Source organism: Jaculus jaculus, chromosome 13 (genome assembly GCF_020740685.1).
Source record: "Jaculus jaculus isolate mJacJac1 chromosome 13, mJacJac1.mat.Y.cur, whole genome shotgun sequence".
Classification (NCBI taxonomy): Eukaryota; Metazoa; Chordata; class Mammalia; order Rodentia; family Dipodidae; genus Jaculus; species Jaculus jaculus.
Window position 1 is genome coordinate 34,594,602 of NC_059114.1, and position 22,816 is coordinate 34,617,417.

General features: G+C 42.3%; 1 protein-coding gene and 1 pseudogene across 2 annotated transcripts in view; both read left to right on the forward strand.

The window, feature by feature from the left end:
• Positions 1-313: 313 nt before the first annotated feature.
• Positions 314-22,816, forward strand: part of Sh3tc2 (SH3 domain and tetratricopeptide repeats 2) — a 70,004-nt gene continuing 47,501 nt past the window's right edge. The window contains exons 1-8 of one of the 2 annotated variants that reach the window (XM_004664752.2): positions 314-439; positions 9,803-9,901; positions 12,761-12,888; positions 15,525-15,630; positions 17,503-17,646; positions 18,633-18,831; positions 19,546-19,619; positions 21,762-21,957. In XM_004664752.2, coding sequence (XP_004664809.2) covers positions 319-439; positions 9,803-9,901; positions 12,761-12,888; positions 15,525-15,630; positions 17,503-17,646; positions 18,633-18,831; positions 19,546-19,619; positions 21,762-21,957 — 1,067 coding nt within the window. In that variant the 5' untranslated portion in view covers positions 314-318. Of the gene's footprint in view, positions 440-9,802; positions 9,902-12,760; positions 12,889-15,524; positions 15,631-17,502; positions 17,647-18,632; positions 18,832-19,545; positions 19,620-21,761; positions 21,958-22,816 lie in introns of those variants that run through there. The other variant, XM_045133148.1, reaches the window with a different exon arrangement.
• LOC123454440 lies at positions 8,038-8,143 on the forward strand (annotated as a pseudogene).

The following is a 22,816-nucleotide window of genomic DNA, read 5'->3' on the forward strand; positions in this document are numbered from 1 at the left end:
TGATTACGGGGATGCTCTGTGCCCTCCTCTGCCTTGGCCGCCCTCACAAGAACCGAATTGTGTATCTCCCTGGATCCCAGAATTCGAGGAATGTGTCACAGCCTGATAGGCATGAAGCAATCTGCAGAGAGGCAGGGAGGAGCTGCTCCCAGGCCAAGGGCTGACAGTGCGAGAACTATCAGGCTTGCAGGCTGGGTGGCCCCTCCCACCCTCCCTGGCCCACTCGCTGCAGGCCGGATATCAAAGGCTGCATTGTGCATTGAGCAGCCTTTGATCCCTCCTGTGCCAGGGAGGAGGCGGGAGGAGGGCCGTGGATGGATGGGAGGCTCCCAAGGCTCTTCTGACTGGCGTTCCCAGGGGCTTTGGCCCAGGGAGGATGGTGCACACATGGGTGGCTGTTTTTGTATCCCTGGGGAGCGGAGTCTGCCCTGGGGTCCAGGTGAGTTTCCTGGGAGGGGGCTCTGGCCTGGGGGTTAGCTGTCCAGGGCGGGTTTAGGGAGCTATGGGGTTGGGGAAGCTGCCCTTCCAAAGATGTGGACATGGTTGTGCTTGTGGCTGCTTCTCTTCATTCCCTAGTTCAGGATCTGCCATTCTACCTTTGCAAAAACGGGCGCAGTATAGGAAGCCTGTACTTTTCATCACAAGAGGCGTTGGGCTGTCTCTGTTCTCTGTGCTTTGCAGAGAGGAAACCAGGGCGCTCTTGGCGGCCACTCCTAGGGTGTGACTAAGCCCTTCCTTCCTTTCTTCCCAAGATTCCCTAGGGCAGGAAGAAGGTTCCAACAGTGAGTTCCTCTGTGGCCTACCAATGGTCATAAATTTGGCTTAAGTCACTCATTGCTATTTTGGTCAGTGCTGCTGCCACTGAAGAAAAACAGGCAGTTTCCTGCCTCCTCTTACCTGTTACAGTGGCTTTGGGCCTGTCAAGTTGAGGTCAGGGAAAGTTGTCCTAAGAGGTTGTCAAGCACCTAAGACTAGAAACAGGGTAACTGGCTTACCAGAAGCTGGGGAATTCCCTGGGATATAGTCAGTGCAAAATCTGTACTAATCCCAGGCAGACCAGGATGGCTGATCACGCTGATGGAAGCTCTATACTGCATTTCCGAGGGGAACCAAGATGGGGGTCGCCCTGTGTTTTCTTATAAGACATGCATCAAGAGGAGTGGGTTAGGTCCTCTTGAAGACAGAGGGGCATACTCTAAGGAATCATTCCTGACCCTTGTTAGGGTCATTTGTCTTTCTGCGGCACCATCTGGGTTCTGAAAGCACAGCTGAGGAATACTTCCTGGCTATGGCTTTTGCTCAGACAGATATATCACTTTCCGCTGTGGTCTTGTGACTTGGGCTCATAGAAGGCACCTGAGATCCTTAAAGTGAGCCAAACATAAGCAAGATTTTTGGCATTTACAGCAGGGAGTCCCTTCTAAACAAGGTCCACCTTGGGACCAAATACAAAAAGCAAGCAAATCCCAAACAGCAGAAAAGGCTATGACACATTTTGTTTCTCCAGATTTTAGAATTATAAACTTTCAAGTCCTTGCATTAAGTTCTGCTGCCCTTGTACCCCATGGGCACAGATAGCATGGGAGGCAGACAGGCCATTGATCTGATGTGGGACCTAGCTTCCAGATCTGACTCCATCTCGCAGGTAGGCAGGTATCACTGTAGTCAATCACATGGGCTTTCAGGAAAACATGAGTTTGATTTTGGTTCTTTTACTCCCTTGGAATAACTTATCTAATGGCTCTGTGTTTTAGTTTCCTTGTCTGTAGGTTTTTTGAAATAATTATGCTTTCTTCATAAGACTGTGGTAGGGTTAAATCTATATTTTAAAGACATTAAAGAGAGCAGCACATGATTAAGCACAGTAAATATTAGGCTGTGCTAATGACATTTTTTTAAAATTTTTTATTTATTAATTTGAGAGCGATAGACACAGAGAGAAAGACAGGTAGAGGGAGAGAGAGAGAATGGGCGCGCCAGGGCTTCCAGCCTCTGCAAACGAACTCCAGACGCGTGCGCCCCCTTGTGCATCTGGCTAACGTGGGACCTGGGGAATTGAGCCTCGAACCGGGGTCCTTAGGCTTCACAGGCAAGCGCTTAACTGCTAAGCCATCTCTCCAGCCCTGCTAATGACATTTTTATGACCCTAGCACACCACTTTCTGTCTTGGGCTTCCACTTGGTCATCTGCAAAGTTTGAAGTTGTAACTGGGGTACCTCAGGGAGCTCTACTGGTGCCACCCAGCTTCAGTGTGAGTGCTCAGCTGCTGTTTGAGAGTCTCATGAAGAATTAGAGTTCTGCAGTGCAAAGCCATCGATAATAAAGAAAGAGTCCTCGAAGATGGCACTGCCACCCGGTTGTTTTGTTCCTTCATCTATTTGTATTGCCATTGGCAACTGGTTGGCTCCCTGGATTCTCTCCTTCACAAGGATCAGCGTACTATTTATTTCTGTCAGTTTCCATGCCATCCCCCTCTGTTGTTCTCTGTGTGTCTGGCTTTTCCTGTAGGAGGTTGATAGGACTCACTGAAGAGAGCTGATAGACACATTTCCATCCTTGCTTCCCCTGTTTATCCTAGAGAAATAGCACAGAGTCTGAGAGGCATGTTGGAGTGACTTAACAGCTGTGTGACCTTGGGCAAGTCTCTTAGGATCAATGAGTCTCGGTTTCCTGGCAGTGTGCTACATAAGGTCTGACTGTGCCCACCCTGTGGATCTTTGGGGAGGATTAGATTGGCCAGTGTGTCTCATGGACCAGGTGCAGAGGTTGGTTTCTAATGACCCTCAGTATTTGCAGACTGATTTCTTGCTCACTACACCCCTAATTTCTACTTCTCAATGCTACTAGAAAGGAATCTGCCTAATTCCTTTGGTTGCTTCTGCTGTGGTGTCAGTTGAAGGAGGAGTCAACAGTGAGGACCAAATTGTGTGTCCTTGGGGGCAAGGGAGGTAGGAGTGAGGGTTCAAGATAGTGTGGCACCCTGGATAGCTGCCCATCCTGTTTGTTGTGGTGTGACGCAGGAATGAAGTTTGGCTCAGCCAGCAGAGTCCTCATGTGGGGATAGCAGTATCTACACCTCCTGATGTTTCTCACTTGCTCACAAAGATCTCCCAGTAGCACATGGAGAGAGGACGAGTCTTGGTCAGCTGCTAGTATCTCTGGTCCCCTCTTCCTACCCTCTGCTCCCTTTGGGTTTCTTGCCATTGGTAGTAATGTCTTAAGTGCTCCCTCCCTTCCAACCACAGGGAAAGAGAGTCATGTCAGAAGATTCTAGCATTTCTCCTTTATCTTCAACATCTTTCTGCAAAAAAATATTTTTTTCATTATTTCTATTTATTTACTTGAGAGAGAGAGAGAGAGAGAACAAAACTGAAGCAGACAGGAGAAGAGGATGGTTGTGCCAGGGCCTCTTGCCACTGCAGACAAACTCCAGATGCATGTGCCACTTTATGCATCTGGCTTTATGTAGGTACTGGGTTGTCAGACTTTGCAAGCAAATGCCTTTCACCATGGAAACATCTCTCCAGCTACCCCCCCTCCCCAGGGCTTATGACTTTCTCTTTAGCTTTTTGGACAAGCATGAATTGTGGATATAATAATAAGACAAGGAGAATGTTGACAGTAGTAAATGATGCATCACTTCTGAATTTAAAAGAATGGTGAGGCATTTTGAACTTAGCAATATTACAACATTTTAGAGTTGTAATGTACTGTAATACATTTCTAATTTGTGTTATTTTGGCATCAAAACTCTTTCTGTCTTTCTCTTACTCCTTTCAAAAAGAACACAGGGCTTGATAGATGGATTAGTGGTTAAGGCACTTGCCTGCAAAGCCAAAGGACCAAGGTTCGGTTCCCCAGTACCCATGCAAGCCTGATGCACAAGGTGGTGCTCTGTTTGCAGCAGCTGGAGTTCCTGGCATGCCCATTCTATTTCTTTCTCTGCATTTGTCTCTCTCTCTCAAATAAATAAAAAATATATATATATATATATATATATATACATATATATATATATATATATTTTTTTAAACAAAAGAACACACTACAAATACAATTGGAACCCTTGGATGGCTCTTTCCAGTTCATTCCTCTCTCTTCCCAGCTGATCACTTTTATCATTTCTGTGGTTCTGTGTTCTTGCTACATATTCATGCACACTCAATCACTGCAAAGAATCTGCAGATTTTAAAGCTTAAGCAAAAATTATATCACTAAGCAACTTGCTTCTCCCAGCATTACAGTCTGCGATATATCCATATGGATAGATGCTGCTATATAGTTCTCACCTGATATTTGTCTGAATGAGAAGAATGTGGGTTGACATCATAAAACTGCTAATGGGCCCAACTGCTTGCTGGATCAAAGAAGAAATTTTAAAAAATCATGTAGGTGAAGAAAACAGCCTTCTGGGAAGTGTTCACTGTAGAATTTTCCTCTGTCAGTGAGAGTGGGGAAGGGTGGTAGGGGCGCAGAAGCCGGGACAGGAGAAACAGGAGTGGCTTTTCTTTCCCAGCAAGTCTCTGTGTAGAGCTGCTTCTCAGAGACCTTTGACTTTAGAGCTCCACGGCATACACTGCAGCAGAAATAGGAGTTCTTGATTGGAGAGACCAGTGATCCGGAAGACCTTTGACTTTTTGCTAACTTGTTGTGTGGCATTTATAAAATCACACTATTCTTCACTGGGCATTAGGAGTGAAACTATGTGACCTCTTCAATCCTTTCCAGCATGTATTTTCTGTAATTTTTGATTCTTTGTCATCTTTATCTATCATCTTGGATAGAAGCATTCTCTTTCTCACTTTAAAATACAGTGAGATTTACTTTTTCCCTCTCTTCACAGTGCCGAGATCACAGTCTCCTCCCTTCCACCCCCCTCCCGGACTCTGTAACAGCTTCCCAGCTGCCTTCTGCCTCCCCTCCTCTCCCCAGCCAACCACTCTGGTAGAATGACCTCTGTCATGCCACGTCACTGGCCACAATGTTCCACAGGTCCTCGCTGCACAGGTGCCCGTGGGATCACCTTTGCCTGATGAAAAGTGTTGTCTCTTCTGGACCCTGCCATGAGTGCCTGTTCTGTGCCTCCAGCCAGCTCCCTGTCCAGCAGGTGCAGCTGCCCTCTACCGCCTGGCATGCATACGAAGCTCTTTCCTCCCTGGTCTGTTGGTCTCATTGCTGGAAATCTTGACTTTTCCCAACTATATAAATCTGCCAGGAAAGTAAAGAGCAAGTGATAGACTGGGGAGTAGTATTCATGAGATACATATCTGATACTTGTGTTTAGAATATATATTCAAAAATCATAACTTGAGAATAAGTAGGCAAATAACTTGATGAAAGCAATTTGTACTCACATGTCCCCGTGGAAAATACCTGTAGCAGGTAGACACATTTAAAAAAGCCTAACATCACTAGTTGTTTTAGAAATACAAATTGAACAAATATATACCTACTGGAATATCTCAAACTAGACTGCTAATATCAAGTATTGCTTACTATGTGGAGTAACTGGAAGACTTGTACATTGCTGGTGGAAATAAAAAAAGTATAGTCAATGTTGGAAACCAACTTCTCAGTTACAAAATAACCTCATTTCTTTTTCAAGACAGGGTCTCATGTAGGTCAGGCTGGTCTTGAACTCACAGCTTAGCTGATGATGACCTTGATCCTTCTGTCTGTACCTCCTAAGTGCTGAAATTGCAAGTGCAAACCAAGACTCCTTGTTGCTTTTCTTAATGAGTGTTAGTGGCCTTTTCTGGCCAGTAATAGTAAAACTAAGTCATCCTAAATCAAAATAATGTTTTGATTCATGAATGAAAAAGTCCAGGGCTATTTTTTTCTTCATGTATGGCTGGATCATGATTATTATAATGATGCTATCAGGAAGCTATCTGTACTTGAAGACCTAACCTCTTTAGGTATTCTCTCTCTGTGAGGGGTACTGTGGTTGCAAGGTCATGGACACAATTTTCAATGTAGTAGAAAGAAATCTTATTTTCATCAAACAAGTTGATGAGTTTTGTAAGACTAGTTCTAATTGCCTTCTTTGATCACATAGCCATGGCATACAGCCTGACTGGTCTATGCTTGAGTCATGTGCCTGCTTTTGGAGCTAGATGTGGAAGTGAGTCTCCCAGGAACTAATGATGCTGTCGTGATGAAGTCAAGGTTTGACTCTAGGACTGTCTGCTTGTGCTTGTTCTTAGCCACTTCTCTTCTTGCCTTCAGCATCAGAAAACAATGTGCATCCATTGCAGAGGTTTTGTAAGACAGACACAAGCATAGCACAGAACAAAAAACTGCAAATGACGCCACTGTGGCCATGATAGGTCTTTGGTTTATTTTCTTTCAGTCATTAAACAAATTGTATATTTTTCCCAAGGTAGCTTATTCTATGTGATGGGTTTTCCTTTTTGTTTTTTCTTTTCTTTGAATAGTTTCTGGTTCTTTCCCAAGAAAGAAGTCTTTAAACTACTTCATGTTGAAATGTAACTCCCTGGCTAGAAGAGCTCTGTAAATAGTAAACCCCCATCCAGTTGCCATTCCCTGCTCTTCCTGTTGTGGCACGAAGGCATTCCATTTGTCAGGCTTCCGTATTGTTTCTCAAGGAGCTGTCCCTAAGCCTCACGGGCCCTGAGGCCAAAGGTGAATTGGCCTGCAGATGTCACTCAAAATTCCCAGTGTGCTAATTGCAAATATATGACTCCAGACTCTATCCTAGATATTCCCTGGGTAGACTACAGAGAAAGGCTTTATGGATTTGTTTTTTTAAAAGGTAGTATTTCACTGTAGCTTAGTCTAACCTGGAATTCACTATGTAGTTTTAGGGTAGCCTTGAACTCATGGCAATACTCCTACCTCTGCCTCTCGAATGCTGGGATTAAAGGCGTGCACCAGCGCACCTAGCACCAGACATCTTTTAACAAATAAGTACTTGGCTGGAGAGATGGCATAGCAATTAATGAGCTAGCCTACAAAGCCAAAGGACTCAGGTTCAATTTCTCAGGACCCACATAAGCCAGATGCACAAGGTAGTGCAGGTGTCTGGAGTGCGTTTGCAGTGGGTGGAGGCCCTGTACCCATTCTGTCCCTCTTAATCTGCCTCTTCCCCTCTCTCTCTCAAATTAATAAATAAAAACAAAACCAAAAAACAAACAAGTTCTCAAGAAATTGTGATGTGGGTGTTTACAAATCACATTTTTCAAAACTGAGGTAATCTGCAACAAACCTTACCTCCTTTTCAAAGCTGGGTATGTTCTGTCCCACATCAGGGTCATGAGCCCCGGTTTCCCATCTTGAAAGTGGGTTCACTTCACTGGCTGTCACTCTGTGTTCTTATGGGTTTGATAGCAAGGACACTCTTGAACTTGTCCAGGCCAGAAATTACTTAGTCACTGTATGGGTGGGGCTAATAGTGACTGGACAAGTACCTTCATTGCGGAGGGATAACAACCACTCCAGGTGAATAAAGACCCTGGGTTACAGATCTTCCCGGTTTCAAAGCAAACCCAAATGATTCCATATTCTGCTGCTCAAATAGTGTTAAGCAATTCAAACTATAAATTTACCAATGAGGGAGGAAAAAAAGATGTCTGTGGGTTTGTTATGACTCATGATTAGATTTTGTTAGGGTAGGATAGCATGCATCCACTCCAAGCATGGCCTCAGGGCCAGCTTCACAGATAACATTTGGGAACATATTAGAAATGCAGAGCCACAGCTTTCAACCATGGAGGTAGAAATCAATATTCAAAGTGATTCATGCACACACTAACACTTGACAAGCACCCTCTACTCATGTAGCACCCATCTAGTCAACATGCGCTTGAGTTAGGATCATATGGGAATAACTCAAAGCCCTGTTGCTGTGCTCTGCCCCACGGCACTTAGAAGCCATGGCGATAAACCTGGGCCATCAGTATTGTTAAGAGACAACCTGGTCAACTCAAATATGCGGTTACGTTAGGGCTCAGAATTGAGATCTGAGTGACTTCGTTTGTAATTGGGGAAACTACAAACTTCAGAAATGGACAGGTCAAGACTATACTTTCAGGGATCATTTCTATAGTTTTTTTTTTTTTTTTTTTTTTTTGAGGTAGGGTCTTGCTCTAGCTCAGGCTGACCCGGAATTCACTTAAGGAGTCTCAGGGTGGCCTTGAACTCATGGCGATCCTCCTACCTCTGCCTCCCAAGTGCTGGGATTAAAGGCATGCGCCACCACGCCCGGCTCTATAGTTCTTTACTAGAGAAGTTTCTCTGACTGTGTAGAGCACCGGAAACCACGAAAGAGGAGGTGCAGCGTAAAAAAAAAAAAAAAAAAGAAAAGAAAAGAAAGAAATGTTCAGGTCAAGTGCCTTGCCCAAGGTCATTTAACAAGTACATGAGGACATCTGATTTGTGCTCATTCCAAGTGAGTAGTTTTTTTTTTTTTTTTTTTGGCTTTAGTTGCTTCTGGTTCCTGGTGTGGAATTACAAAATGATCTTGTTCTATGTAGCTCATTACTGGCAGATTTCCAGCTCAGCTATGTAGCTTTCATCACTGAGCGGCTAACAAGATTTTCTGGATAAAGAACTGTGAGCTGATGGGCCCCTCTTTCTGCCTAGTCAAGCCGAAACCCATTGCCTTTTCTGCATGCACTCCAAACAGTGCTAGCTCCTCTCACTATGAAGATGGGAAGGATTCCACTGTGTGTGGGGGTTTCAAGATACCCCTGAGGAGGCTGTAAATAGAGACCAAGGATCTTTGTCAGTAGTATAAAGACTGAGGGTTAGTGTTAACCAGAGTGCTGCTTGAGTCTTGTCATACACTTGGGCTATATTATTATAAGAGATGGTCCAGTATATAAGACCTGGTAGGCCTGCTTGTCTTACACTCAATTTTTATAGGCTGCTGGAAAGATTAAATGAGCAACTCAGACATAGTGGTGAAGCCAAAATTCCTTACCTTCTTCCTAGGGCTAGATTATGTGTATAATTTTCTGAACCCTTAAGAAATTTCATGATCAAAAGGACAGCAACCAAAATTAATGTGGTGAGGACTTGTATTCTCTTACATTTGGAGAATGCCATGAAGGAGACCCATATTCTACAGCAATCAGGTGCAATTCCCTTTATCTTCTCTGTCTGCTTCCCCATGCTTTCCAGCTGCATTCTCTCCTATTTTTAAACGTATGCAATCAAAATACCATTTCCCTTGTCATGTCCCCATCCCTGTCCCAGCCTGTGTCCTGATCTTTTTTTTGTACTCTACTTCATTGTTTTCTTTTTTGATGGAACTGGGTATGGAGTCCAAGGCCTTATGTTTGCTAGCCAAGCACTGTGCTGTTGTTCATGGCCTTTTATTACACTGCTACAGCTGCAAAGACAGGAATAGCCTGGGGACAATCACACATTTCTTGGCTGTTATAACCACATGAGTCTCCCTCATGAGTCATGCTCTCTCACTCTTCTCCAATTCTCCCATTATCCACCCACTGACCTTATTGTGGACAGACCATAATGATCTGTGTAGACTCCACATATATGGAGTCCCCCACAGTGTATTAAGTCATGGGACTTTGTTTGACCTGTGGGTGGGAACCCGTTTAATAAAATGGGGCACCTGGGTAGCAGGATTGAGATAGCCTGTGTGACACTTCTTTGATAACTGCTGGCTATAAAGTAATTATAAAGCAGTGGTGATAACAATAATTTGTTCTTGCCACCAGCCCTGACAAGAGCATTGGCACTCGATAAGAACTTGCAGCGTATACTGACAACATACCTACATTCTTACAAATGATTTTTATTTTGTTTTCTCCAGGTAAAGAAAGTCCTTCCAAGGATTCAACCATACTGAGTGAATGTGTATCTGCATCCAAAAATAAGGGGAAATGTTTCCTCCCACAGAATATAACTCAAGGTACTCAAACCCCCAAAAGGTGTGCTATTTTGAGAAGGCTTTCCTTGTTGAAGTCCTCTCTCTCCCACCAACAGGCTCTCACTCTGTTGCCCTTTCTGTGTGCTTCCACCATATGCATCTTTGTAAGGGTGACTTTATGACACTGGCTTTCACTTAAACCTTCCCAGGCTGCATTCAAAGCTCTTCAGAATCTCCATATATAATTTCTGAGTTAGAAAAAAAAATAGGTCTGGAGAGATTGCTTACTGGTTAGGGTGCTTGCCTACAAAGCCAAAGGACCCAGGTTCAATTCCCCAGGGCCCATGTAAGTCAGATGCACAAGGTGGAGCATTCATCTGGAGTTTGTTTGTAGTGGTTGGAGGCCCTGGTGTGCCCTTTCTCTCCCTCCTGCCCTCCCTCTCTCTCTCTCTCAAATAAAAATAAAACAAAAAATTTAAAAACAAGAGATAAAATATATCATTATATATATATGTATATATATATACATATATATACACATATATATATACACACACACATATATGTGTATATATATATTATATATATTATATAATATATAATAATATATATATTATTATATTATATATATATGATTATCAGCAATATCATATATATATATGATATTGGTTTTTCAAGATAGGGTCTCATACTAGTTCAGGCTGTCCTGGAATTTACTATGTAGTCTCAGGCTGGCCTTGAATTAATACTGATCCTCCTACGTCTGCCTCCTGAGTACTAGGATTAAAGGTGTGTGCCACCATGCCTGGCAGATTAGATTTTTTTTTAGGTTTTCAAGGTAGGATCTCCTAGCTCAGGCTGACTTGGAATTCACTTTGTCATCTCAGGGTGACCTTGAACTCATGGCTGTTCTCCTACCTCTGCCTCTCAAGTGCTGGGATTAAAGGTGTAAGCTGCTATGCCCAGCATGATTAGATTTTTAATCATTGATTAAAGTTTTTATGTTGTCAGGGGAAAGGTTAAAAAATTGAAAATAATTGTGTATTCAAGATGATCCCTTAAAGAGTTGTTTGTACATAGTAGATGCATAGAAAATATATGACGACAACATGGGTTGTTGATTAAATATGTGGAAGGTATGATTGCATTTCATATCATACTCATCATAGTCTTTTAAATGTAATGAGGTCTAAATAAATACTTGTTAAATAAGTGAATAAGCAAATGAAGATTTGAATATGCTGGATGAGATTGGCTGGTCAGAAGGGAGTCTACATGAATATTTGGAAAATATCTGAAAGTCAGTGTGACAGAAAAAAAATCATCTCAATACATGTCTCATACTGTCCCCTTGAAGAGATTACAGTGACACCCACAAGAAAGAAAAGAAAATGCTGCACCTCAGCTGAGTCCTGTAGCAGGAACTCTGAGGACAAGCCTGGAGAAGATGTGCTTTCTGTGGCAGAGCTAAGCCCTGAGTCTGAATCTATGTGACTCTTGCCTGGCCTTCCTCTTTGTGCTGCCCCGCATTCTGGAGGTCAGCATATAACAAGGCTACCAGATGTGGGCTTGGCAGGGTTGCCAGACTTGGAGGGGTTGCATGGCCAGAAAGAACCTGAGGGGAGAAACAGCTATCTGTAGTTGACACAGATCATTCAAGCCTGTTGTGTGGGAGTGACCTGCAGGGCTTTGCGGACTTCTAGATTATCAGTAAGCCTTTAGTAGGTGCCCTGTGGACCCAGTCTGTGTAACGGGGACCATCTCTAACATGCTCAGAAGTCTGCAAATTTTGAGCAAGTTGCAGGGAGAAGAAAGAGCTTTGAAATAATTCAGTCCAATGTTCCTTATGTTTATTTTGTTGGACAATTAATATGTATTGTCTGAAGAAGCCATTTCTTCAAGGTCAAGTACTGTATAAAGGGACTCTATTGTGTGACCTCTTCTGACAACATACCTCCCACCTTCCCAGGGCTCTATCACTCTGTTTCTTGACCCTGTTTCATTTTTTTTTTAATTTATTTATTTGAGAGCGACAGACACAGAGAGAAAGACAGATAGAGGGAGAGAGAGAGAATGGGCGCACCAGGGCTTCCAGCCTCTGCAAACGAACTCCAGATGCATGCGCCCCCTTGTACATCTGGCTAACGTGGGACCTGGGGAACTGAACCTCGAACCAGGGTCCTTAGGCTTCACAGGCAAGTGCTTAACCGCTAAGCCATCTCTCCAGCCCCCCTGTTTCATTTTTTCCACAGCTGTTTTCTCTGTCTGAAAGGAATGTTCATGGGGCTGGCTGCTTTTTAAGCTGCACATTCACTTCATGAGAACAGGGGCCATGTCTACCTTCTTGTGTCCTCAGCACCTAGAATAGTGTTTGTCAAGAGAATGTGCATTCTGAAGAAATCAAACATAGAGTTCAATATATTAACCAACTATTTTGAAAAGCATGAATGAATGGAGCATCAGAGAGGAACTGGCTTGAGAAAATGTGTGTGTGCATAAATAATACATAAACTAGATAATTCCAAGTGCATATTATAAATTTGACATATGAATATGTTTCCTTCAATATGGAAAAATATTTTTCACTTAGGACTTTCGTGCATCATCCATAGGAAGATGCATCTCTCCTAGCTGGTTCTGTATCAGCCCAAAGCAGAAATAACCATTGCGTGCATCCCCAGCCCTGCTGGCCATCAGTACCTTCCTCTCCCCACGGGAAAGACACTCGAAAGGGAGCTTGGAAGATCTATTGCTCTACTGTGATCTGTAATTAATGAGGACACAAATTTAGTGCTTACGTAAACATGTGGGAGAACATTGTTTTTATTTTTGGTTTTTTTCCTAATTCATTTTACTCTTTCATTGCACGTCCACCTGACTCTTCTTCCTCTACTCTTTCAGACTTGGCCCTCTCCTTCTGTGTGAAGAGCCGTTCCAGGAGGTGCGTCAATGCGCCTTTACAGGAAGCTGCCCGGAGGCGGCTCTGGGCACTGGAGAATGAGGACCAGGACATACGTGCACTGTTTAAGGTGAGCAAGACTGATGGCATCTCAGAACTCAGATCCCTAGCACACAGGATTGGCACCTGGAACAAAGTTGGGTCTCAAGAGACCATCTGACTGGCAGAGTGAAGGAGTGATTATGTTTACATTCTCTGCTTAGCAGGAACAGCAAAAATTCTGAACAAGGTAGCCCAAGTCAGAAAAAACTTGATTTTATTGTCTGACCTTGGGCAAGTTAAGAACTTTATTGAATGGGAATGTTTATTGCAATTATTTCATATACACATATATTATACATATATAGTATATATATGCATAATATATAATGCAACTACTACATATACATATATTATATACACACATGTATATTTTAATGTGCTCATTTGAATTTTGTTACTGGAATACAACGTATATAAACAAAATTTTCTATTGTGATCTTTTTTTTAATAACAGGGTCTTTTTATGTAGCCCAAGCTGATCATCAATTTGCCCTGATCCTCTTGCCTCAGCCTCTTGAGTGCTGGAATTACAGGCATGTACCACCATGTCAAACCCACTGTATTCATTTAAATAATATTCATATTCATTTCATGATATTTAATATACTTATAGCCTATTTATATCCAGAATATTTTGTCATTACAAATCCAATCTTTGTACCCATAGATAATAATTCCCCATTTCCCTCTTCTCCTCAGGTCTTGATAAACATTAAGTACACATATGGTTAAGGTAACAAAATTGCCAATCAAAACAGTACTATAAATATCAGGATGAGAAGAATGCAATAAAGTAAACCATTTCATTTTTCATAGTCATAGATAATGTATTTAATCATTCAACTATACTTGGTATGGCCAAAAGTTCTGACCAAATCACTTACAGTTGAAGAAGTGCTAACTAGGAGAACTAAGGAGAGAAATGGAAAGAATATGTTACAACTACAGATGGGGTGGGCAACAATGGTGCTTTAGATAAATGCTAATATGTCCTAGTTATTTTCATGGTCTTTGCATTAATCTGGTACAAACTGAAAGGAGAAAGGTGCTCTGCCTGTCACACAGCCAAGAATAATGGTGTCTTATCTTTCGGGAGGACAAAGGAGATCGCAGCTGTTGAGAGCTGGGTCTTGTGTGTGGGTGGGGATGGCTGCTTCATAAATAGCAGCTAAGTATTTTAACTTTTAATTTTATTATATTAATCCATGGCACTCAGGAATTAAGAGAGACTGTCTGCCAAGTACTGCTATATATTCCCTTTAATTCCAGTCACCTTTAAGGTGGGTAGGAGCAGGGCTTGACTTGAGAGACTTTGGAGGCTTGAGCTGAATATGCGTGGGGGCCAAGGCCAGGGACTGGCTATGCCAGTGGTCCACTCAGGGCCCTGCAGCTTACTCACTGCAGGCAACCTTGGGCAAGTTGCCTCACCTTTCTGTGTCCTCCTCAGCTTGATTATAAACTTAGGACAATGTTATTTTTTATTAGCCCCAAGATATCATTAATTATAACATGAATCATTATTTTATGTGCCTCAAGAGAAAATAAATTTTCTTGCTCAGGTAAGATGCTACGCCCTCATTTCAGAAGCTGTTAAATATTACAAAACTCCATCTCAGAATGGGTTGAATACCGTGATTGCACTCTCTTCATAGAGTGATTATGGGAGTGCTTGGCATGTACTAAATTCTCTGCAGAACACTTTTTACCTAGAGCCTCTTCCTGATCACAGACTGTGTCCTCCAAGGCTCTGGGACGTCCCAGGGTCTGGTGCAGAACCATTACAGACTCTTACTTGGCTGAACTCAGAGCTCTTCTTTTGGCTTTTCTTTCTTTAAGGTTCCCCGTGGACAGGGGTCTGGGGACCGACCCAGGAGTGGGATGCTCATCATTAGTTACTACCACTAGTTGCAGTGAACTCGAGAGGCCTGGGCAGCCAACAGAGAGAGACTGAGGGAGAGCAAAGGGTAGGCAGTTGTTCAGGCCTGCTTTGTTCACATATTAAAGAGAGGTGTGCAACCCTCTTCTTGCTCTGCCTGTCAGCATGTAAATTGGAAATCTTATCTTGGGAGTGATTGAATACCTGAATTTTGGGATAGAAAACATGTATGTGCTCACATTTCCAGTTGTACTTCTTAGAAAGACTCATGTCAGGGCTGGAGAGATGGCTTAGCGGTTAAGCGCTTGCCTGTGAAGCCTAAGGACCGTGGTTCGAGGCTCGGTTCCCCAGGTCCCACGTTAGCCAGATGCACAAGGGGGCGCACGCATCTGGAGTTCGTTTGCAGAGGCTGGAAGCCCTGGCGCGCCCATTCTCTCTCTCTCCCTCTATCTGTCTTTCTCTCTGTGTCTGTCGCTCTCAAATAAATAAATAAAAAATTAAAAAAAAATTAAAAAAAAAGAAAGAAAGACTCATATCAGAACAACAAAGGATTTGTATAAAAATTTAGCTATAAGTTTATCCAAGTACAATTTAAGACATTAAAATTGTAAAACAATCCAACTGTGAAACAATGGCATATTGCCACCATTAAACACAACATGGGAGATGGCTCATAACATATGACTTACCAACACCTAGTTTCTTATTGAGTAATACTGGGTCGATGGGTGAGCTGGTTAAAGCATACTTCTGCTGTCCCAAGTTGACTCATGGTTCTCTTTATTTAGGACCTCTCGGCAAGGTTGGTGAGTATCCATTCCCAGAAGGACCAGTTCCTCATCACCTTCAAGACCATGGAGGAAATCTGGAAGTTCTCTACCTATCTAAATTTAGGTATGACCCTGGTGGCAGGTAGAGAAGAACCCACTTCCCAGTCCAGCCAATTTGTTGTGCTTGATATTAAGGAATTGGTGGTTTTTGATAGTTAAAAGAGACAGAGTTCAGAAGTAGATGGCTAACTTCTGAAGTATCATAGGTGGCCTGAACCTCATCTAAAGCACATATTAATTATTACTCCAAAATGTTATGTGAAGAAACTCACTTCTTTTTGTCCAGGGGAGAACTTTTTTAATTACATAAAGAAGCAATGGATAAGCAGTTTGGTCATCTACTGAATTGGAAGTAGTGAGAGAGAGATGAATTTTTGAATAAGGCCAGGTAGCTGCTCAAAATGTGAAAGTTCAGAATAGCCTACCTCATGTTGTTAGAAAATAGTCAAAGAAAGGGATGGAGGAATTCTCTGGGAAAATAATTGGGTGACAGAGCTTTCCAGGAGGTAAAAAGGGATATTAGTGCCCAGTGACAGTTCCATTATAGAGGGAAATGCCTCACCTGCTTCTCCAAAGAGGAAAACTCATGAAAAGAAATGTATGACTTCAGAGCTAAGTCAGGCAAAAGTCTGACTTTGATGAATATTTAATCTGTGCCATAAAATTCTGGCCTCCATGCCCAGAAGGGATGCTGAGTTGGGCTGAGGGAAAGATAACCCCTAGCTCGAGGTAGTTTTTCTGCTCACTATATTACATATCTCCTGCAACCATTGTAGATGGTTGAGATTCAAATTCTATTTCAAGAACCAAATCATTTTCTCCATGTAACACACTGGCATCACATAAGTCTTCTTAGAGAAGAAGAATATCAAGCTGTACAATGGACTTACTCAATCAGCCACTGTGTTTTAATAAAATCCAGTGCAATTATGGAAGAAAGGAGTCTAGTGGGAAGTCAGAATGAAAGTGACAGATTATTAAATCATAAAAGGAGAAGCTCCAAAGGAAGAACAACTTTATACAAATAATTCATGTTTGGAAGAATATTAGGTTGCTAGATTTAAGACTTTCTTTTTTATAATTTTCAGTTTTTAGTTTGTTCTGTTTTTTCCCCTTTTCTTTTATGTTGAATTCTGGAATTCAAATCCATTATGTTGCTTTTGGTAGGCCAGCACTGTAACAACTAAGCTATATATCCGGCCCTTTCTGCTTTCCAACTTTATCTATCTATCTATCTATCTATCTATCTATCTATCTATCTATCTATCTATCATCTATCTGAGAGAGAGAGAGAGAAAGAGAGAGAGAGAGGCAGATAGAGAGAGAGAGAATGGATGTGCCAGGGCCTCCAGCCTCTGTACGTGGGTCTTGGGGAATTGAACTGGGGTTCTTTGGCTTTGCAGGCAAGGGCCTTAACTGCTAAACCACCTCTATAGTTCCATTTGTGCTTTTAACAAGACAGATACTACTGAGCTCTGGGTGAGGAGCAGTGTCAGAGCAGAGAGGCTAAAGGAAGTCCTGATTCTAGGCCATAGAGAACCTCCCCAGCCACTAACTACATCATCGGAGTACAGAAATACGAACTTCAGATTAGAATGTGAAGGATAGACCAGAGACCCTAATAGCTATCACTGTGAACTTGAATACTTCTGTGGTCATATGAGATAAAAATAACTGGGTTTGGTCACCTCACTATGCAATCGTACAGAATTATAACACCCTCAAAATGGCAAATGTCATTTACACTCTGTTTACATTTACAAACAGATGCAGAAAAGAATAAACTAATTCTAGAAAGGTTTTAGTTCACCTTCTCCCAATGTTTTACTTCCATATAAATAGCAGGTTGGGGCATGGCTCTAGATGTGAGGCCCAGGATGGGTGGGCTGAGGGCAGAATCCATCTTGTTTAGGAGTCTTGTTTGCTTGACTTCTAGGCTATGTGTCCGCATGTCTGGAGCACGTCCTCTTTGATCACAAGTACTGGCTCAACTGCAGATTGGTGGAGGACACGGAGATCCAAGTGTCTGTAGATGACAATCACCTAGAAACCATGTACTTGAGCCTCCTGCTACAGGAAGGTGAGCATGACCTGGGGTGGGGCTGGGATCGTGTCTCAGTCAAGAATTTGCATCAGAGCCCCTAAGATAATTGGGGTATCAAGAGAGGCCCTCAAAATATTACACAACAACAAAAAACAACAAAACCTCCAAAAAATTCACAAATGAACCCATTGATATAAGTATTTCAAACATCGTCGTATTGGTTGGTCTCAGTGATTCACATTGAACTACTTGAAGCTTAAAAGAGGAGCCCTGCCAGGGCCCCACCTAGGTCTGTTAGGTTCCTGGAGGTGGGGACCCTGACTCTGGCATTTTAAAAAAGAAAGCTTTCCATGTAATTCCAGTGGTTTCTAGGATTGAGAAATACCTAAATATGTGATAACATTTGATTGTAAAATAAAATGAAAAATCTGGAAAATTCTGAAGTATTTCATAAAAGTGAATAACATAATTCTGAGGAGTCCCCTGAAGAGCTCCCTGCTCTTTCTACAAATGAATTGAATATGCCATCAGGCTGATAGTTTGGTCAAGTCTGGAGCTAGATTTGTATATTAAATTTTTATAAAAATGATTCTCCTTATGATTGTATTATGCAAAGCAGATGAAGGGAAGAGTTTCATATCATACTATTCCAAAACTTATTTGGAGAAATTACATTCATCTAGATCAATTTATTCACTGTTGGTTCTGAGAGTAAGCATGAGGTTGCAATTATAACTGTAGTTCTGATAAATGCAAACCTATTTTTGTAGGTTTTTGTTTCATCTCCTTTTCAGGTTAAATTCCAATTAAGCCTTATTTCGCACAAATTCTCAGACATGCTTGTATCTATTTTAAGTGACTTCCTTCCAGTGGCTTAATCCTCTTGTGATCAACAAGGACTTGTGCCTATTCCCGGGCAGTCTACTTCCTGGGGGAGAAGTGGGCTCCAGCAGCAATGTCATATGGGAGAGTGTCCCTTGCATCTCCTGCTGTCTTGGAAGGGCTTTTCTCGTCATCTGCAGGCCACTTCTTCTGCAGAGCTGTGCTTTCCGTGGCTCAGCCAGCCGAGAAGGAAGGGGAGTGTTTGGCTCTCTGTGAGAACGAGCTCATCTCCGTGATCTCTGAAGGCGAATCTGAGTGGGAAGGCGTGTCGCTAGTGATGGGCCAGCGGGGCCCAGTGCCAGCGTCAGCTTTGGAGCCCCTGCCTGTCCCTTTCCATCAGTGAGTAGCTGCCCATTTCTTCAGAGATGAGTCCAGAACAAAGTGAAGTCTGCACCAACAGACTTTCAGATATGGCTATTCATGGTGCCTAACAATCTGGATAGCTTTTTATGTCCAGTTTTTTTTAAGAGTCAAAATTTGCACTATTTGATAAAACTGGAAACAGCTCCACAGTTCAGATGGACATTGTATAGCCTCCAGCATGGTGTTTCTCAGTGCATGTGCCCGTGGCTTCTTACATAGCCATCACTTGGAGATGTTTTTACAAGTTCAGCCCCTGGCCCTCTTCTGACTTTCTTGGGGTTGCTCAGAAATATGCATTTAAAATTAGATTAGCTCTCCAGGGATGTTCTTCAGAGCAAAGTTTGAGAATATCTGCTGGAAGACACTATAAACTGAAACATGGAGTGACAAAAAAAAAATCTCTGGTCTTGTAGGCCCTATGCTTGATTCTGGCATAGAATATGACAGTAAGAATATGAATGGATTAAATGAGTCAACTAGTAAACTAATTGCAGAGTCAGGAAATGGCCCAGGTCTATTGAACTGTCATTTTCACAGTGCCCACTATAAAGTAAGTTCTGCATAAATATTTGCCATCATAAGAATACAATCATTGAATAATAATATTTATCATCATCACCTCATTTTTTTCCTAAAAAACTATTCTAGTCATGGTTTTAATTTTTTGAAACCCCATGTTTCCATTAACAGATGGTTTCTAAAGAATTATCCAGGAATCTGTGGCCTTCCCAGGAAGGGGGAATGGACAGGCTCATATCATATCGGTATGGCTAAATTGAAAACAGAGTATTACTTGGGAGATAATATTCTGCCTACAGATTTTACCTGCAGGTTTGGAGTCAGTTGATGTGAATTTCTCTGGATGCCAGTGACTGCTTACACACCCGGGTTCCTTGCTATGGTAGTCTGAATGTATGGTCCCTCAATAGACTTGGATGTTTTATTAAAGCCTGAAACTTGGATTTCCATATGCCTGGCTAGAAGAGGTGTTTCTAGGGGTGGATCTGACTTCTAGCCCAAAGGTTTGCAGGAAGGTCTGCACTCTGCCTGAATCCCTGTTGCTTGCTGCAGTTCCCTGCTGGTGTGTGCTTGCTTGTGGTGTTGGCTGCTTGGTGGTGTGTCTGTCATTGGCTTGGATTTGTGAATGACAGCTAGCTTTTCCCCCTTGGATTCATAAGCTGAAAGAAACCTTTCCTCCTGTAAGCTGTGCCTGGTTTGGATGGTCATCCTACCAGTGTGGAGCTGACTACAACACTTGCTTATGAATGAAGGATCACAAATCAGGACTGGAGATGCAGCTATCCACAAGGGCAGGCAGAATACACAGAGCTATAGGAGAGCTATAGGGGAGGTGTTATGGATTAGCAGGGGTGATAAGGATCTAAAAATATATAGGTGGGAAGAAAAGCCTGGCATGGGCCAAATGAATCATTTGGTGAATGACATGTAATCAAAGATTTGCAGGCTTCCTGCTTTCAACTTCTGACCCAAACATTTTCTTAGAGTAATGTGAAATCATCTTTGGATTTAGGAAGCATATGCATGAGTGGCACTCAATAAATATTGGCTAAATAAATGAATAACATATGTACACATATATGTTCATATATGTGCATGAATTTTTTCTCTCTGCATGTGCACAAAGTACTAAATATATGCATGTACTGGATAATGAGTATCTAGAATATATCTTTCTTTTACTTTTACCCTTGTAGCTCCCTCCAATACATTCTCTACCATATATCCCTACCAACAGTGCATTTTTACTAGTTCTAAACCCAAATAACACTTTAAAAAAAGAACTAGAAAGAATTATGGAATTAATACAATAGCACTTCAATAATTGACTATAAACAAAACTTTTAGTATTCTGAGGGGTTTAGAATCTTTTCTGGGTTCAAGTAGTGGCTCTACAACTTGCATCAGTATGACTTGACTTCACTGTGCTTCTGCTGTCTTATTAGTAAAATGTTATAAAAACTCAACTTCCAGTTGCATTAGCCAAGTAGCAAGAGCAAAGATGGTAACTGCAGTGAGTAATAGCTGGTATTCCAGCAGATCCAGGGAAGAGGGGTAACCAGACACTCAGAGGCTTGATGCTAGTCTATGTCTGAGTACACCCAATCTCATGTGATCTCAGAAACTAAGCAGGATCAGGCCTGGTGTGTACTTGGATGGCAGACTTGATATAAATCTAGTTCTACCTAAAAGCTCTTTAGACCCATCACCCGACCACATTCTTATCTACAAAGGGTATTTTGATGGGTATTCTGACTGTTCTTCAGAGCTCTTGGGAATATCTGAGAATGTGTGCACAGTACAAAACTCATAGACATCATTATTATACCCTACATGAGCTATTTATCAAATTGAGTAATGACTATAGCCAGAAGGAGAGTTCCAGATCCCGCTGGGTCCCTGCTGGGAGCATCCTATCTCACCAGTGACAGTGTAGTGACATCTGCTGAAGGTTGACCAGGCATCATGTACTTCATCTGTTTGACACTAGTGTTTTATAAGCAGTCATAGAGGCTGAAGCAGCTGGAAGGACCTCTAGAAGTCTGGTATAAAGATTCTCACATGCTGGTCTGTGGATTTGTGCCAAGCATGACCAAGTATATGACAGTAACAAAATCAATTGAGCATGATGTGCAGAGCTTGCCAGCTTCTTCTAAGCTACACTTATTCAATTTCAAGGCAGAGTCACTTTTTTATATTTGTTACAATTTCTTTTATAAAATAATAGTAAAAGTTTATTGTAGTTCCTGTTTTTTAAAAAGTCTTAGTTTGACAAAATGAGAAGCCGATTACCCACTGTCATTCCTGCCAGTTGTGTGTGTGTATGTGTGTGTGTCTTTGACCAATCATTGACATTTTCCACCTGACCTGTGTGATGTTTCCTACAGGAAGGGGAAGGTGTAAGGCCTTGAAAGATTACAAGCAGGAAGAAAAGGATGAACTGAGTTTCCTCCAGGGAGACAGCATCGAAATCATTGGCTTTCTTATACCTGGGCTTCAGTGGTTCATTGGGAAGTCAATGAGCTCAGGAGCAGTGGGCTTTGTCCCCACCAGGAACATAGAGCCTGATTCTTACTCCCCAATGTGAGTATGGCAGTAAGTATGCCCTGGAGCTGGGCTACCCTTTCCCAATGCTCTGTCTCCTGTAAGCAGCTTTGCAGAGAGTGTAGGGAATGCCCTGGTGCCACAGGGCTAGAAGGGTTAATGTAGACAGCCAGTGCAGACCCAGAGAGTGCTAGGAAAGAGGAAGGGTGCGAGAGCGTTCATTTCAGCAGATGGTTTTTGAAATCTTGCTTTGTACAAGCAGAGAAACAAATCCCAAGACAAAAGGGTCTGTTGATAGGCACCAAGGGTGAAGCTTTGGAACTTATAAGCTGCAACTCACCCTACCCAAACAACAGACCCCATCAAGGTATGAGCATGTAATGGGAGCAGCAGATCGCTGACTTGGTCAATGACATCCCTTCTTTGTGTAGGTTGGGAGGTAAATTCTTTGGAGGTCTACATATTTAGCGGTCAAGGTAAAATTTGAATGTGTGCACTTAGTATTAGATAACAGAGCTGAAGACATTTTTTAGTTTGTTTCTTTCTTTCTTTTTCTTTTTTTTTTTTCTGTTTTCGAGGTAGGGTCTCATTCTAGCTCAGGCTGACCTGGAAATCACTCTGTAGTCTCAGGGTGGCCTTGACCTCATGGTGATCCTCCTACCTCTGCCTCCTGAGTGCTGGGATTAAACATGTGCGCCACCACACCTGGTTAGTTTGTTTCTTTTTAAAAATAACTTCATTTTTATGTGTGCTTATATGTGTATGATATGCATGTGTTTGTGTGTGCATTTTTATTTGCATGAGTGCAGGCAGATGTGAGCCCAGCACCCATGTAGAGGTCACAAACAACTTCAGGCATTGGTACTTGCCTTCCACCTGGTTTGAGGCAAGGTCTGTA